Source organism: Xiphias gladius, chromosome 14 (genome assembly GCF_016859285.1).
Source record: "Xiphias gladius isolate SHS-SW01 ecotype Sanya breed wild chromosome 14, ASM1685928v1, whole genome shotgun sequence".
Taxonomy (NCBI): Eukaryota; Metazoa; Chordata; class Actinopteri; order Istiophoriformes; family Xiphiidae; genus Xiphias; species Xiphias gladius.
Window position 1 is genome coordinate 17,063,076 of NC_053413.1, and position 16,880 is coordinate 17,079,955.

Sequence of the window (16,880 nt, forward strand, 5' to 3'; positions counted from 1 at the left end):
GACCAGGCAATTTCTGCACATTTTCAGCAATTTTATTGTAGATTCCATAAACAAAATGTTTTCAAGGTTTCATACAAACTATATAAAAGATCATGCTCTGGCTCTTATACAAAGTTTGGAATTATAAAACATGTACCATATCAGGTATAACATCATATCATATATAAATGCAGTGATAAAATAATTTAATAGAGAAAATCCCACAAAAAATATGGCAGCAACAACATATATTTTCCAGTGCCATTATGGTAAGCTTAAAATACATCTGGTACAGATGGTAAAAAACAAAATGTCTCTTGAGGTATGTCTCCTAAAAGCTTAGTTCATAGAAGAGTTCATCTGTCACCGGCTCTCTGCACTCGAGAGAGCCGCAAAGGAGGTGTTGGGTATCTGCTTGAAGAAATCTCTGAGGCCGCTGAGCTCTCTGGTTAGCTGCTCGATAGTTTTGTGAAGCCTGTCGTTTTCGGCGCTCAGTTCAATCAGCTTCTGCTGCATCTCCAAGTTGCGCCTCTTGGCTTTATCCCTGCTTTTCCTCACTGCAATGTTATTCCTCTCTCGCCTCTGTCGGTACTCCACGCTGAGCCGGTCCACCGCCTTCTTCCCCTTCTCCCTCCCGATCTTCCGCGGGGAGGACTTGGCCGAGCTGACGGAGGAGACCGGCTCCGGGGTTGTCGGGGGAGTCGGTTGTCCCGTAGGCAGGCTGACGGAGGTCTGAGCGCAGTTCTCGATCTGGGAAGGCAGGGACGAGGACATGTCGCTGTCACTCCAGTCGGACTCCTGCTTGATGGGCGCGCCGAACGCCCCCTTCTCCAGCCCGCAGTCCGCCTTCCTCTCCGCCGTGTAGGTGGCCGACAGCTGCTGCATGCCGCCGGGCAGGACGGTGCCCTGCATGTTGTAGAAGTCCGCCTTCTCCTGCTTCACAGTGTTGAACAGGTCGAGGAAGAGCTCGTCGTTGCACAGCTCCAGGTTGGGCACGGCTGTCATCGACTCGATGTACTGGCTGAAGTCGATGGCGCTCTCGTCGTCGTACATGGCGGGGGCGGTGCTCAGCTCCACCATGGTGCCGTCCTCGCCCGCTCCGTCGCTCCTGCCGCCCGGCTTGCAGACCCCCTGCGGCGCGCCGCCCAGCTTGGCGCTCTCGTAGAAGTTAGCAGGCTCCATCGCCCAACTCATGTTGCATTGTGGAGAGACGCAGTGGGAGTCCAGGCTGTATATGTCACACATGAACTCTGGCGACTTGTCCACGTGGTTTAGAAAGGAAATACACTTATTAAAAAGCGGCCCACGGACGTGCCAGCTCTCTGCCGCACAAGAACCCTGCGGATGCCTCTCTTTCAGCGCGGACCCTTTTCTCCCTTGCTGTAAACAGTCCCGCTTTTTTGGCTTTTATCCCTGCGTGCTGACTGTCAGGCTCCTGTCGCAGGGGGGGGGGGGGTTGCTGAAACACTCCTTGTCACTCCACTGAGGCATCTGTACTTTCGCAGACTGTTTTGTATCGTCTCCCCACGCTGACGTCACACGTGCCGCCCTCTCGCGATCCAGTCAAGTACAAACGGAGATCACGTGGTGGCCCCTAACTTCCCATTTGAGGAGAGAGGGGAGGGTTGCTCAAGCCACCCACTTTTTTTTTTTTTTTTTTTTTTTTACTATGATCGTATGAATGGTGCAGAGTTGTTTACATACTGTGTGGTGTGCTCTTCTCTGGGTGTTTTGGAAGTAACTTAAATTTGTCCGCCTGTAAACGTTTGTCTCAAACGGTAGTGGAAGAAGTATTCTGTAAAAATGCTTCACTACCAGTATAAGTCCTGCATTCAAAATGTTGAAGTACACAGTAAAAGCACAGAAGAACAATCAGCAAAGTGTAGTTATAGAATAAAAGCACTCGTTATGCAGGATGTTCCCTACAGTATATTACTGTAGCTAATTAGTTGTTGTGTCACGCTCATCCAAGTGCCCAGTCCACATGAACTCATGAGACACATGGATGCATTACCGAACAGGTCCAGGGGCCCAAAGGGTCAGGGCCCCCCCCCCCCCGGGCTTCACCAGCAAAATGTCACTGAAACACATACCGATGACAAAGAGACACATGACAACCAAATAGACAGAAAATGGTTGCAGAGAGACGCTAAATGACCAAAAAGACACCGAAAATGACCACGAGGAGACACAAAATAAGAACAGAGACAAAACATGACTACAAACCGTTTTGCGTCTCTTTCAGTCTGGGGTCCTGTATAGAAGGCTTGGGGGGGCCTTTGCCCATTGTTTTATTATCCGTCCATGTTAAGATACCAAAAAGACATTGAAAATGTTGCAGTGGTGAAACATTTGTCAAACAATAACTTAACTTCTTACTTTAAATTACAATTGGAGAACTCTGTCTTCTGCCCCAGGCTCCCCAAATAAAATCAGCCACACAAAAGGTTCCAGCTCAACTTTCTTATAATCAATCATCCAGAATAATCATCAGAAATAAAGAAATTAATAGATTATTGGATCATTATTATTGATGCATTAACATATAGGTGGTACTGCAGTCTTGTAGCTAGGGGAGGTGGAGCTCACTGTAACTATTTCATATACTGTTGGGTAGTTTAAGCTGTGACAATACATCACATTTTATAAACCGATGACATGTTTTGCTTGAAAAAATCTTAATCTGAGAAGTAACAACAACTGTTAGGTAAAAGTAGTGGAGCGAAAAATATATCTCCATCTATAATGAAGTGAAGTAGAAGTATAAAGAAGCCAAAAATGTAAATACTCAAGTAAAGTACCTCACAGTTATCCTTAAGGAAAAAATTGAGTAAATGTACCTAGTTAACTTCCAACACTGTTCTCAAAAGTCGTCAGATGTCATGAATCTCACAGACACTAATTACTAATTTCAAATTGCACGTACCATCATGCCGTGAGGATTATGTGACAATTCCCTAGGGGGAAATTTACTTATTACGTAATAGAAACATGATTTGTGCGTGTATTGCATGTTGGCCACACCAATACAGGACAATATACTTGATCCACAAGACGTACAATAACTCGTGCACAGCATATTACTATTATTGCATGTATTGAGAGTTAAGAGTATGGTCCTAGTCTTCAGTTTTAAATCAGTTTCTAGTTATGTTTTCTACTGCTTCACTTCTTATCTGCCTTTTTGATTTTCCTGATGTTACCATTCCTATAAACATCTGTCCTAAATGTGGTCTAATGGACAAAATAGTAGGTGATGAAATTGCTGTAAGGGAGGGGACCCCCTTTTCAGGCCGCCGTCAATCTTACAGACTTGCATTCATACTTTATAATGGCAAGTACTGTCATGTTGATGTACTTCATGAGGATATGTGACCATTCAGGGTAGTTGTACGGATTTTAAAATATAATAGCATAAAATGTTATTATATAATTGATTTTCTGATGCAGAATTAACTTTATTGGCCAAGTATGTTGACACATACAAGGTCTTGTCGTCCAGTTCTCAGTAGATCTTCATATACTTCAGTACACTGAATGTCAACACGGATGCTTGTTCTGAGTTTTAGAGGCAGGAGAAGTCCGTGTTACAGTGTGTTTGGCATATCTCAGCAGTATTGGAAGACGTTTAAGATACTTTATCTCAGTAAAATTCACAATAACACACTGTGAACATACTCAGTTACAACTAAAAGTCCAGCACTGACGATGTTCTTTACGTAAAACTGGAATTATTCGTAGCAAAATGTATCTGAAGTATCAGAAGTAAAAGTAAGCTACTCATAATGCAGAAGAAAGCCCATGAGAGTGTAAAATATTGTATTATTGGGTAATGATTAGTAATACATGAATGTGTACACTGCAATTTACTGTTGCAGTTTCTCATGGCGGAGCCAGTTTAAAATATTTTATGTTTAACCTACAACAAAGCATCATATTTTATAATCTCAACGTTTTCTACACTCCAAAAGAACTGTGTCTGTCAAGTCAAAAGTACACTATCTTCCCCCAAATAGTGGAGAAGAATGATGAAGTGGCATGAAACAATGAAATACTCAAGAATGCACATGTAACTCAAAAAATATGTACTTCAGAACTGCACTTTTTGTAGCAAAAGTACTTAGTTACTTGCCACCTCGTCAACACAGAGAACAAATTTACGGAGGTAAAGAAAACCGGACATATGGCTAAACAAAGATTATAAGCTAAACAAATATCAGCAAACATAAACATATAGTATAGCCATTATATGCAGGTATGAGCTGGACAAGAAACTAACCATATACAGGTGAAATTGTTACTGTGTACTTAACATACAGGGTTGTTGATAACAAGTTACTCTATAGATAGTGGTAACCAGTGTATACAGTCTGCTTATCAGACTAAGGCATGACAGCGAAGACTGTGTATATTAATTGTAGGCTACATTCATTGCTAGTACATTACAAAAACCTTTATTTACCCTGGAATCTTGAGTTATTAACATCATTACACATTCATATTTTATTACCAGTGGATAGATTGATAGATTATAAAACTACTCTATTTTAAATATTTTGTAATTTATTGTACAGAATAATGTTACGGTGCAGTAATAGTAGTCAGACAATAAATTGAAGGTGGTTGATAACTTCCTATGGTAATGAGCAAAGTGTTGCTGATGATGTTATCCTAAAAATCTTGTCTATAAAAAGCCGCCATGAATGACATATGTACTGACACTTCTCGGAAATGCTTCGACGTGGTCCTCTTAGGAAGTGAGCTGTACTCTCCTCTCTCACAGTCCTGTCTTAAATGGAAACTGCGCCACATGGTGATCAATGAACGTACCTGCTGGACAAAGCCACATAACACACACTGTATCATCAGTAAGGAAAAAATCTTTTTGACTCTGCACATTTTTATTTCCAAAAGAAGTCAAATTGCATTTTAAGATTATACTCAGGTGTCCTTGCAAGTCATCATTAAATAAATTTGAGGTCGACATGTCTTCAAACTGCTCATTTTGCAAAAAAAAAAAAAAAGATGAAGAGCATTTGGTCTACTTACTTTGTAAATGTCCCAACTCTGCCCACTTCTGGAGAGATATTTCTCTGCTTACCTCCACTGCTTTCTCTAAACTAATTAGGCTTAATGAATCATCTGTCTTGTGTTTGGATTGTAATTCTGTAATTTCGACAATTGACGATCATTTTTGAACATGTGTGCCTTCTGCAGAGGCTCCACACTCAGTAGTCAGGAATAATTCATTCCAAGCCACACTGCGCTCTGTGTTTTGCATACATTTTCTTTAAACGTGTTTTTCCCAGCAGATAAAACGTTTGCATTTCAATACAACAGTTTTCCCATAAATTCTACTTTAGGGAAGTTGATAATGTTCAGTTTTTGTTGACGTTGTTGGAAATGTGTAAATGAAATGACATGTTTATCACTGAGGTCATAGTTAAAGCTGGTGTTGTACTAGATTACATTATGTTAAGAGGTGTTTCTATTATTAGTTTTTTCTCCCTTTTTCACTGTAGCAATTTTAAAAGTGGACTTTATGACAGAATATTTTTACTGGATTTCATTGGACTGTACAGGCATATCACTGAGTGTATCTTATTTATCTTTAATTGTGTTTCCATGTTTGTGATGCAGTCATAAAACAAATTAAATTATTGTTTTTATTTTTATTTGCTTATTTAAAATATATTTACATGTAGCCTAATTATTAATTTTCTATTCTCAGGTGTCATTTTCATTCACTTCGTTTGACTTCGGCTATCCTCGCACTTTTCATGATGTTATTTTATTTTATTTTATTTTATTTTAATTCATTTTAATTTTGTATCGTGAACGCTTTCAATAAAGATAGGCAGGAAAAAAAAAAGTCATTTACTGTTGGACCAAACCAAATCAGTTCAGGGTATCAATGAGCAACAGGCTACGCGCGGGAAATACAGATCATATATCTATTATCATACAGAGAAAATCGCTTGTAGTTTTAGGTGTATTTCAAAGCATCCGTTCCATTTATTAAGGCATTTCATAATGTTTAATGAAAGTCGCCTCGGTAGAAACTCTGAGCGCCCCTCTGCAGCGAATGAATCGACCGGAAGGAAAGGCACCATCCTCGGCCTCCCATTGGTCCAAAGTTCCCCGCGAAAATAACGTCACCCGCAGTTTCGCGCCAGATCTGGAGCACACGGACGCATATACAAGAAGAGGTAAGCTCAGACACAATTTAGTGAATTTATTCCCATTTAAAGCGTAGATGATCTTGGAGGGATCAGAGTGCCGGTTCTTCGACACGTCTGCTTGATCGGCCATCGGCGTGTTATCTCATTTTCATGCTCACTTTCAAGTGTTAAATCGGGTCAAACAGTGCAAGTCGGATTCAGCTCATTGTTTCCCCTCTGCAGCCGCATGTCAAATGGTGGAGAAGTCGTCGTTAACTGACACCGAGTTGTCAATAAAAGTAGCAAGAACACAATGTTGATTACTTTAAACAAACATAAAGAGGTAGCGGCAGATTGTACTCACGCGATTATAGTTAACTGTAGCTCTTATTTTGAAGAATTGAGTGTTTGTTTATTGCAGCCAGTGAAATGAACTGAAAGAAAACTGGAGGTTCGCAAAGTATGACATTGTTACAATAAAAACTAATGGAAGGGAAACCAAAGAACTAATTTGCACTTTAATATTACGGGTTTTATTAATGTCCATAAACTGACTAACCACTGGAAAAAGCAGCGCATTCCGGTAGCAATCATTACGTGTTTTGGTCTCCCTCAGAGACATGGTTATAAATTTCATTTAGCATGTCGTGAGGCAGGGAAGTGGCAAACATATCAGCTTAAGCAACAAAGCAGTTGACGCTGACGGGACAAATATCCAGTAGGCTGTGCGGTAGCCATGCAAACAAAACAAAAGTGGAGAGCAGGAAAGCTAAGGTTGGCCGGCAGTCACCGGTTCATCGTCACACAGTGTCCCACAAACTCAGTGGATCTGCTCCAACAGTCAGCCCCTAAAGGGATGTTAGAGCCTAGTGTCCTCCCTGACCCCCCCCCCCCCAAAGCAAAAAAAAAAAAAAACAGGCAAAACCAAACACACCTGCCCTATTTTTTTGAACTCACTCGGCAGGTGGTGGGAATCAAGCTACTGAAGTGGTAGGACAGTACTTGTGAAAAAATTTCATTTTTTTTTTTTTTTAGCCTTGCCCGACAGCTTTTCCATTTGGCAGAAGGTCAGTTAATTTTAATCCATGTTCTCTGTAGATATTGCAGCGACGATGTCCTCCCCAACATCCACTCCCGGTGGCCGCAAACGCGGAAGGAACGCTAACCCGTCCACACGTAAGTTCCCTGTCTGTGGCCTAAATGAAAGGAAACCACCGAGGTGACCTTAACATTGTGGGAGGTGGGTGTCTGTTATACTGCTGTTAACTTCTCCTCGTGCCTTGTTTGTATCGCCAGCCAGCAGCGAGGGCCCTACCTCGCCTCCCTCTCAGAGGCGCAGGGGTCAGGACTCCTCCACCGGGGAGCTGATGCCAATGCCCACCTCCCCGGCCACCGACATGCTCAGTCCGTCAGCACCTCAGGACATGTCTCTGTTCTCCAGCCCACGACATTCAGGTACTAAGGATGGGAAAAATCTGCCCGGTTTAACTTAATTTGCTGTGTTTTATCAATATCCAATAGAGGTGCAGGGGAATAACAAGCATCTCTGATGTGACAAACTTTGATTTAACAGTCCTGCCCAATGAAGTGGACATGAGCTCCCCTCTGATGTATGGGACCCCCAGCTCCAGGGTTGAAGGGACTCCTCGCAGTGGAGTGCGTGGCACCCCGGCCAGACAGCGTCCTGATCTGGGGTCGGTCAGGAAGGCTCCACAAGTCGACCTTCACTCTGAGCCGGTCAGTGGAGGAGTCAAGCTTTGTGTTGATTATTGTCATTATATGTGCGTACGCCAGGGGAACTAAAATAGCATTAAACTTGGAAAACTGTTGCAGCTATGAGGAGTTAACAAGGACAACAAACTCAAAACCACAATAACGCAACGCTGTTCACGTGTTTTCACAGCCAAGTGCTGATGGCGCCGTAGCCAGCGAACCAAACGCAGGCCAGAGACTGGTGATCTGGGGCACTGATGTCAATGTAGGGACCTGCAAGGAGAAGTTTCAGGTATGGAAACAACCGTACATTTATTCTTTTAACAAGACTTTCCCAACACTTAATCCATTAGAGGTCAGGTTTCCATGTCTTGTGCTGCTTTGCTTCCAGAGGTTCCTGCAGAGGTTCATCGACCCGACCTCCACTGAAGATGAGAACGCTGGTCTGGACCTGAACGAGCCGCTATACATGCAGAAGCTGGAAGAGGTAGTTTTTACCGTGTTTATGTCATTGTGTTCTGTTGCTCTGAGTGTCGGGCAGGAATGATAACACTGGTTTAAGTCAGGTTCACACAAGATCATTTAGTTTAATTTCTATGTACTTTTGGACAGTTTCGCCTTTTATTAGACAGTGAACAATAGAGAGCTGACTGGAAATGCGCGTAGAGTGACAGGAGACCCCCCCACAGGATGATTATTTTAAGTCTCAATATAGCAAGACATCTCAGATTTAAGCCCATCTCAACCAGTGATATGACTTTTCTTGTCTCACAGATCAGTGTTGTTGGTGATCCAGTGCTGAATGTCAATTGCCAGCATCTGCAGTCCTTTGATACGGAACTTTACAGGCAGCTCATCTGCTATCCACAGGTAAAGTCCCGTATTATAAAACCATGTTATTCTCAGTACTTCATGTATATTAAGAGGCCATTTGGACAGTTGTGATCCAGAGGATTTTCCTGTAACATGGCTACATAAGTTTTGGGTTGTTTTTACTACATTCGTAAAGTGATTAATCGATTTTTATTTCAGTCTTAGAGTTAAAATAAGTAGAAATTTGCTGAAGTTCTTAAACACCCACAGAATAATAGTAGTAATATAATAATAATAGCAGTTATAGTTTTAGGCTGAAACTATTTACCCTTCTCAAAATACAAAACTTAGAGAATTCAGTTCTGAATGAAGTGGGAATTGACTACTGGGATTATTGGTTTCGCACTTTATCTACAGAAGGTTGTAAGAATCAGTTTTGAGCATCTTCGACCCTTTGTAAAAGTTTAAACTATACTTTATTTCTCAAGTGGCTGTTGGACAGCATATTGATGCTAATAGGGGACTTATTTGTTTCCTTTGCAGGAGGTCGTCCCCACCTTCGACATGGCAGTCAACGAGCTTTTTTTCGAGCGATTCCCGGACTCTATTCTGGAGTACCAGATCCAAGTCCGCCCCTACAACGCCCTGAAAACCCGAAACATGCGGAGTCTGAACCCAGAAGGTGCGTTGCTTCATTAATCTAGACCATGTCATTGGATGCCTAGAAAGTGAAATCACACTCATCGGGGCTACCATTTGCAAGATATTCCATCCAATATTTAGTGTGGGATTTTCGTGAACATTCTTCCTGGCTTTGATCAAATGTGAGGTATCAGCTTCAGGCTAAAGCTTCTCCGTAACTTGTGTGTCGCCTCCACAGACATCGATCAGCTGATCACAATCAGTGGCATGGTGATCCGCACCTCGCAGCTCATCCCCGAGATGCAGGAGGCGTTCTTCCAGTGCCAGGTGTGTGCCTACAGCACCCGCGTGGAGGTGGACCGCGGGCGCATCGCTGAGCCGGCTGTGTGTCGCAACTGCAACAACACCCACAGCCTGGCGCTCGTTCACAATCGCTCAGTCTTTTCCGACAAACAGATGGTGAGAGTTTGGTGGGGTTGGTAATGGGGCAGATTGCTTAGAGAAAATAACACCTAATCTCAGAATATGTTAAGTGGTAATTAGTGATGTGTTGCTGTTGAGGTCACGACATCTGTTCATTTATCGATCTTCCTTTACGACAGATCAAAATTCAGGAGTCTCCTGAAGACATGCCGGCTGGACAGACACCTCACACAACCATCGTCTATGCTCATAATGACCTGGTTGATAAAGTGCAGCCAGGAGACAGAGTGAACATCACTGGTAAGAGCTCCTAAGTATCTGCTGTTATGGCTGCAAATGATGACTGTTGTTATTGATTTAAATTTTTACTTTTAATTGTTTGGGCTAAAAAATGACACAAAATAATGAAAATTGATCATTACTTTTTTTCCAGAGTTGAAGATGATGTTGCTTTTTTTTTTTTTTTTTTTTTGCCCAACCTGATGTCCAATATCCAAAAATACTCTATTCGGTGACTAATAGATAAAACCAGAGGCTTCTCACAAACTAGAGAACATTTCTCATTTTTACTGTAGAAATGTCTGAAAAGAATGAATTGATAACTGGAATAGTTGTACATACACTTTGTGGCAGTAGACTGATTGTTTTTGCTCAACTATAGTCAATACGATGTGATACAGTTACAATAAGATGGCCCTTCACAATTTTACAGAGCCCAAGTTGACATCTTCATTTTTCTTAATTTGTCCGACCAACAGTCCAAAATTCAAAGATAATCATTTTACAGTCGTATAAAACAGAAAAAAGCAGCAATTCCTCACATTTGAGAAGCAGGAACCTGCTAATGTTTGCCTTTTTTTTTTTTTTTTTCCTTGAAGGATTTATCAGTTATCAAAGTTGTAGATATAATTTCATGTGAATCAACTCATCATGTCAGTACTAATCTCTTCAAAAGAGCTCTTAAAAAAAGCAGTGAATCAGTCCGTGTTTCACTCAGCGGAAATCCTAACTGCATCCCAAATCTCCCTACAGGTATCTACAGAGCGGTCCCCATGCGCGTGAACCCACGCCAGAGCAACGTGAAGTCTGTGTACAAGACTCACATCGACGCCATCCACTTCCGCAAGACGGACGAGAAGCGTCTGCATGGTTTAGACGAGGAGGCCGAACAGAAGCTGTTCACCGAAGACCGAGTGCAGACCCTGAAGGAACTGGCGGCCAAGCCAGACGTCTACGAGCGGCTCTCCTCTGCCCTCGCACCGAGTATCTACGAGCATGAGGACATCAAAAAGGTGTGTGTGTGTGTGTGTGTCTGTGTGTATGTGTATGTGTGTAAGAATGGATGCAAGCCAAAAATATGAGCGTTAACCCTGAACAGGCACCCAGTAACAAGACTAACAACATCACAAACTCTGTCGCACAGATGATGATGCTAATAACATTCTCGTTACTGAATTAAACACCCAACACGCGCTTTTAAGAAATCTAATGTGGCCTAATTGGCACAGCAGACATTTTAATATATTGCAGTGACAAAAAAAAAAATAGGTGTAATTAATAACAAAAACTGCTCTATTAATATGGGTGTGCTAGTTTCAGGGCCCTGGTATTGTACATACAGCTTGCTTGGCCAATTAACTGTAATGTCATTAGTTTTTTTTTTTTGTTTTTTTTTAATTACACCTGTGTGTTTCCTGCGTACAGCAAGTCAAATTAAGGTTGATTAGAAATCTTGTTAACAAGGTGTATAACAAATTTAAGATAACGAGATAAAGTACAATGACGAATCAGCTTGAATCAGAGCTGAGTGGTTTCGACAGAATCAAATTTCATGGTTTTAATGGTCACAGAAAAAAGTTCTTCAGGCATTCTTAGGTAGAGCAGGGAACTAGGGTAAATTAAACCACTTAATTTAGTCAGCCATGTCATTAGTTTTAATTTCACAGGACAGAAATCATAAAAAACAGGCTTATCACACTTGGTACTATATATCATATTTCATAAGTTTCATACTTTTAATGTCGTCTGTAAGTATTGACTGTAATTAAAATATACATGTTAATTTCCCCAAAAAGGTGGAACCTCCTTATCTAATTTTATCTATCAACACTCAGAGCATGCGAGACAGGAGTGAGCTCCTTTTTATAAAGGACACATCGTCTTTATATTGCTTTGCCAACAAGAAAAACACCTGCACCTGTAGACCTGCAGTAAGATTCATTAGAAACAAACTCAAAAAAGAGGAATGAGTTAAAATGAATTAAAAATAATAATAAAAAAAGAATATAAAGTGAGAAAAATGTCATTGTGTCATTGATGTTGTTAGTTCGAACTGGGATTTTCCTAATTTGACGAGTCAAAATGTCTCTGATTGGTTTAAAAAGTCTGTTGTTCACCTCACTGGGTAGGAGTGATCACTTAAGTTCAGTAAAATGTTCTGCAGCCTTTAAAACAGAAAAAGTCAACATTATGTTCTGATTACCAAAATCCCAGTATTGATATCACAGCTCTATATCTCAACAAGACTGACTTTCTAATATGCATCTAATCTAGTAACATGACATGGGATTCTGGTTAGAAGTTTGACAGCAACTTTTTATGAAGGTTAATTTCCCCCTCTGTTCCTTCCAGGGCATCTTGCTGCAGCTGTTTGGCGGCACCCGTAAGGACTTCAGTCAGACTGGCCGGGGTAACTTCCGCGCAGAGGTGAACATCCTGCTCTGCGGAGACCCCGGCACCAGTAAGTCCCAGCTGCTGCAGTACGTCTACAACCTGGTGCCCCGCGGCCAGTACACATCAGGAAAGGGCTCCAGCGCGGTGGGTCTCACCGCCTACGTGATGAAGGACCCGGAGACGAGGCAGCTGGTCCTCCAGACCGGCGCTCTGGTGCTCAGCGATAACGGCATCTGCTGCATCGATGAGTTTGACAAGATGAGTGACAGCACGCGCTCGGTGTTGCACGAGGTCATGGAGCAGCAGACCCTCTCCATCGCCAAGGTGCGTTTGACAAATTTGAAACCTGTGTAGTCAAGTTTTGGAGCACGCAAACCTGAAAACTCAAACGTGTTTGGTGCAGGAAGAAAGAGGATACTACTGGATGATGCTTCTCAATCTGGTTCTGTTTTCTGTCTGAAGGCTGGAATCATTTGCCAGCTGAATGCCCGTACCGCTGTGCTGGCCGCCGCCAACCCTGTCGAGTCTCAGTGGAACCCCAAGAAGACCACCATTGAGAATATCCAGCTGCCTCACACTCTGCTGTCTAGGTGAACATTTAGCAGTCAGGACTCTCCTAATGTTGTCCTTTTCATGAGGTCTTTACCATTTAGTCTCTGATCTTTGTCTCTCGGTTGTCACGTTACTGGTTTTTAACATTGGGTTTTCGCGCTCAAACAGATTTGATCTAATTTTCCTGATGCTGGATCCCCAAGACGAGGCTTACGACCGCAGGCTGGCCCACCACCTGGTGTCGCTGTACTACCAGAGCGAGGAGCAGATGGAGGAGGAGTTCCTCGACATGGCTGTGTTGAAGGACTACATTGCGTATGCTCGAACATACATTAATCCGAGACTGAGCGAGGAAGCCAGTCAGGCCCTCATTGAGGTTTGCTTGCTCTTCGCATTTCCACAATATATGAACGATATGTTGAAAATCTCCAGACCGATGTGGCTAATAACACAGGTTGTTGGCCTTAAGTTTGGTATCAGCCCTTGTGACCTCGGTTGACCTTGTGCATGTTGGTCCTCAGGCCTACGTGGACATGAGGAAGATAGGCAGTGGTCGAGGCATGGTGTCCGCCTACCCCAGACAGTTGGAGTCCCTGATCCGCTTGGCGGAGGCCCACGCTAAAGTGCGCTTCTCTGAGAAGGTGGAGACCATCGACGTGGAAGAGGCCAAGCGGCTTCACCGCGAGGCCCTCAAACAGTCAGCGACAGATCCCAGGACGGGATTTGTTGACATCTCTATTCTCACAACAGGTATGTAGGACAGGGCCTGAAGAATATTATAAACTAGCTGATGTGATGTGAGATCAGATAACTCAACCTGGTAGGCTTGAAAAATTAGAAGTTTCTTTGGTTCATCACTTCATTGCTAGTGACAGTTTGCTTATGTTGGACTTAAGGCTGCAGTTGACTATTATTTATGTGATTGATCAATCATTTGGTCAATAAAACATTAGAAAATAGTGAAAATGGCTGCCTCAGTTTCCCGGAGTCCAAGGTGATGTCTTTAAAATGTCTTGTTTGTCCAATCAATAGTTCAGAACCCAATGATATTCAGTTTATTTTAATATAAGACGAGGAAAAGCTACAAACCCTCACATCGGAGAAGCTGAAGCCATTAAATGCCCGGAAAACTTTGTTTACAAGGGGACTTTGTTGATCAATTCAGCAACTAAATTTGTCAGCTCTAGATGGATCTACGAATGGAAGCAGTATATTTCAGTATAGGCATTTCTGATCACAGGTATGAGTGCCACCGCCCGCAAGCGTAAGGAGGAGGTCGCCCAAGTCCTAAAGAAACTGATCCAGGCCAAGGGAAAGACGCCTGCCATGAAATACCATCAGCTGCTCAATGACCTCAGAGGACAGTCTGAAACTGTAAATATTTATTTTGCCTTTCATTGCACTGCTTAATTTTATTTTTTATTTTTTTTAAAGTCTGAGAGAAATCAGTGCAGAAAAAATCTTAATTTCATTTTCAACTCATGAGATATTACACTTTCAGTGCTTTGAGAGCAGTGTGCTCCTTGTTTCTGATTTGGCTGAACAAGAGCAGTGTTGTTTAATTTATTTTCCATGACATTAATGTAAGGATACATTTAATACTTCATTGAATATCAGCTAACCAGTTTTCATAAGTTGAAGTGCATGGAAATAAAGTCGTTTAATGCGATGCATAGAAAATGGAAGAAAAGGCTTAAAAATTGATTTTTTTTTAAATAATAAAAAGAGGTAACTATAAGATAACTATAATTTTGGCAATAAAAGTAAATTCAGTCCAAGAAAAGAAAAGCTATGAAAGGTTTTTTTTTCTGTCAACACCACCACCACTTCCTATAATGACTTCGTTCGTTGTGACTTTGTTTTCAGGCGATCACTAAGGAGCTGTTTGACGAGGCGCTCCGAGCTCTTGCTGATGAGGATTACTTGACGGTTACCGGAAAGACTGTTCGTCTCCTCGCCTAAGGCACTCCCTGCAAATATGTACAGTTCTTAATTTTAAATCCTATCCCATGTCGAACTCTTTTCTCATGCTGTAAAAAACAAAACAAATATCCTGCATTTTGGACACCATTCAGAGTAACCAGATAACTTGTTCAAACTTTATTGCCCTGTTGTGATTTTTTTTTTAAAGAGAGAAAGAAAAAGAAACAAACACATCTACTGGCAATAATAGACCTAATATTTAAGTTTTTGTTTCTTTTGTTTTCAAGTAATGCTCCCTATATTCTGTTCTGTGATGACAAAAAGCTCTTTTCTTCTGACTTGTACATTGTAATAACCAAGTTTGTCTTTTGTTTTTTGAGATATGCGTTAAAGCAAGCTTGAAACATACAGTATGTTCGTTTTTGTATCAGATTTCTAAATACTCTTTAAAATTGAGTACTTGACTATTACGAGAGTTGAATTGTCCTTGTAGCTTGCATTGACTGCTTGTTCATAGAGAGAAAATAAAATGTTGCTCACTCAAGGTGCTTGGAAAGTTTCTTTTTTTTTTCAGTGTTTGTAGTTGACTTAAATTCCACTTTCCCTCATATATTTCCCGTTTGTTGAAATCAAATTAATCTGCACTCTGTTATTTAAAATTTAGCTCAGTCCTTAAATAAATAGGTTATTTTTAATTGGTAAATCCTTACATCCATTTATCCATCAATTTTTGCTGCCTGTGCACATCCAGGTGTTTAATGATTAATGTTATTAGGAATTATTGTTGTATACAGCTTGGAAGGACTGACGAAAATGTGATTAGTCAATAAATTAATGCACTTGGGAGATAATTCCAGACCATATTATCCCTACTTGTTTTCATCGATATCTTTCATACTTTGGTTGGTATGACTATGAAACAGGTATTACATTGCATGTGTAATTCTAGGTGGTATTTAAGTCTTTAATAGTGTCAAGTTGAACTTGGTGACCCATGCAGAAACCCTGCCACCAGCTGGTCAGTGGGGTCAAAGTGGTTAAAGATGGGAATAAAAGGCCTATGTTTGGTTAGATCCTACAGGTCTTCCTCACAGAGTAGTTAAGAAGCTGCTCTCTTACAAGTTCATATTTTAATGGAGCAAGACGCGTAGTCGATCTTTTATGTCGTTTGTTCGAACCCACAGATCTTTCTGACCATTCCATTGCTACAGCAACCGCTACTGCTAGGGCTCCATAGCGGTTGCAGTTTAACGGAAACTGTAACAGCCACCATTTTGTCACATCTGTGACCAAGCAAACATTGACAAACAACTTCCATCTATTCCCAAATGTCCTCGTTTGGGTATTATAAAAAAGTGCTGTTTTTAGCATAGCAGTTTTGTGATTGCAATTTCTTGGTTTATTTTTTTTATGCAATCAGGTTTTCTGCCAAGCTAGCCAATAGCTACCTAGGGCCAGTGTGTTGCTAAGTAGTGTAACTGTTAGCTAATTTACTGTTGGACCAAGGACCAAGGACCGCGGCCCACCCTAGAGGCCTCAGGAGGCCTTATTACTTTTGGGGACTCTGTAAGTTTACTAGATTACAAGAGAAATAACTTGTATCTATATACTACCCAAATCCCTTTGTTGGAACCTTATCTGTAAGTGCTCTTTTTTTTTATACCCGTTTTGTGATTGCAGTTTGTTAATTTAGCTTTTATCCAGTTAATTACTGCTAATCTCGCAAATATTAGCTATCTGAGGCTAATGTGTTGCTCATAAGTATCATAACTAATCATTTACTGTTGTAATACAGCGGTTAGATAAATGAAGCGGAGTAAAAAGTATAATATTTGCCTCATATGTAGTGAAGTAGAAGTATCAAGTGGCTCCAAATGGAAGAAAACATACAGCGCAAGTATATCAGAATTGTACAATACCTGAGTAAATGTATTTACATCACACCACTGATCTTGACTGTAATCACTATCAATGAATTTGATTTTCAATACTGTTTTCACA

General features: G+C 41.3%; 2 protein-coding genes across 2 annotated transcripts; one reads left to right on the top strand and one right to left on the bottom strand.

The window, feature by feature from the left end:
- Positions 1–210: 210 nt before the first annotated feature.
- Positions 211–1,526, bottom strand: cebpd (CCAAT enhancer binding protein delta). Its single transcript, XM_040142788.1, has one exon. The coding sequence runs from the start codon at positions 1,222–1,224 to the stop codon at positions 343–345; it is 882 nt and encodes a 293-aa protein (XP_039998722.1). The 5' UTR covers positions 1,225–1,526; the 3' UTR covers positions 211–342.
- A 4,558-nt stretch (positions 1,527–6,084) lies between these two features.
- Positions 6,085–15,423, top strand: mcm4 (minichromosome maintenance complex component 4). Its single transcript, XM_040144696.1, has 17 exons — positions 6,085–6,188; positions 7,239–7,316; positions 7,437–7,595; positions 7,714–7,877; positions 8,044–8,145; positions 8,245–8,340; positions 8,628–8,723; positions 9,210–9,348; positions 9,547–9,767; positions 9,911–10,031; positions 10,764–11,023; positions 12,363–12,728; positions 12,867–12,994; positions 13,125–13,332; positions 13,478–13,706; positions 14,197–14,330; positions 14,823–15,423. The coding sequence occupies exons 2-17, from the start codon at positions 7,253–7,255 to the stop codon at positions 14,916–14,918; spliced, it is 2,583 nt and encodes an 860-aa protein (XP_040000630.1). The 5' UTR covers positions 6,085–6,188; positions 7,239–7,252; the 3' UTR covers positions 14,919–15,423.
- Positions 15,424–16,880: the final 1,457 nt, after the last annotated feature.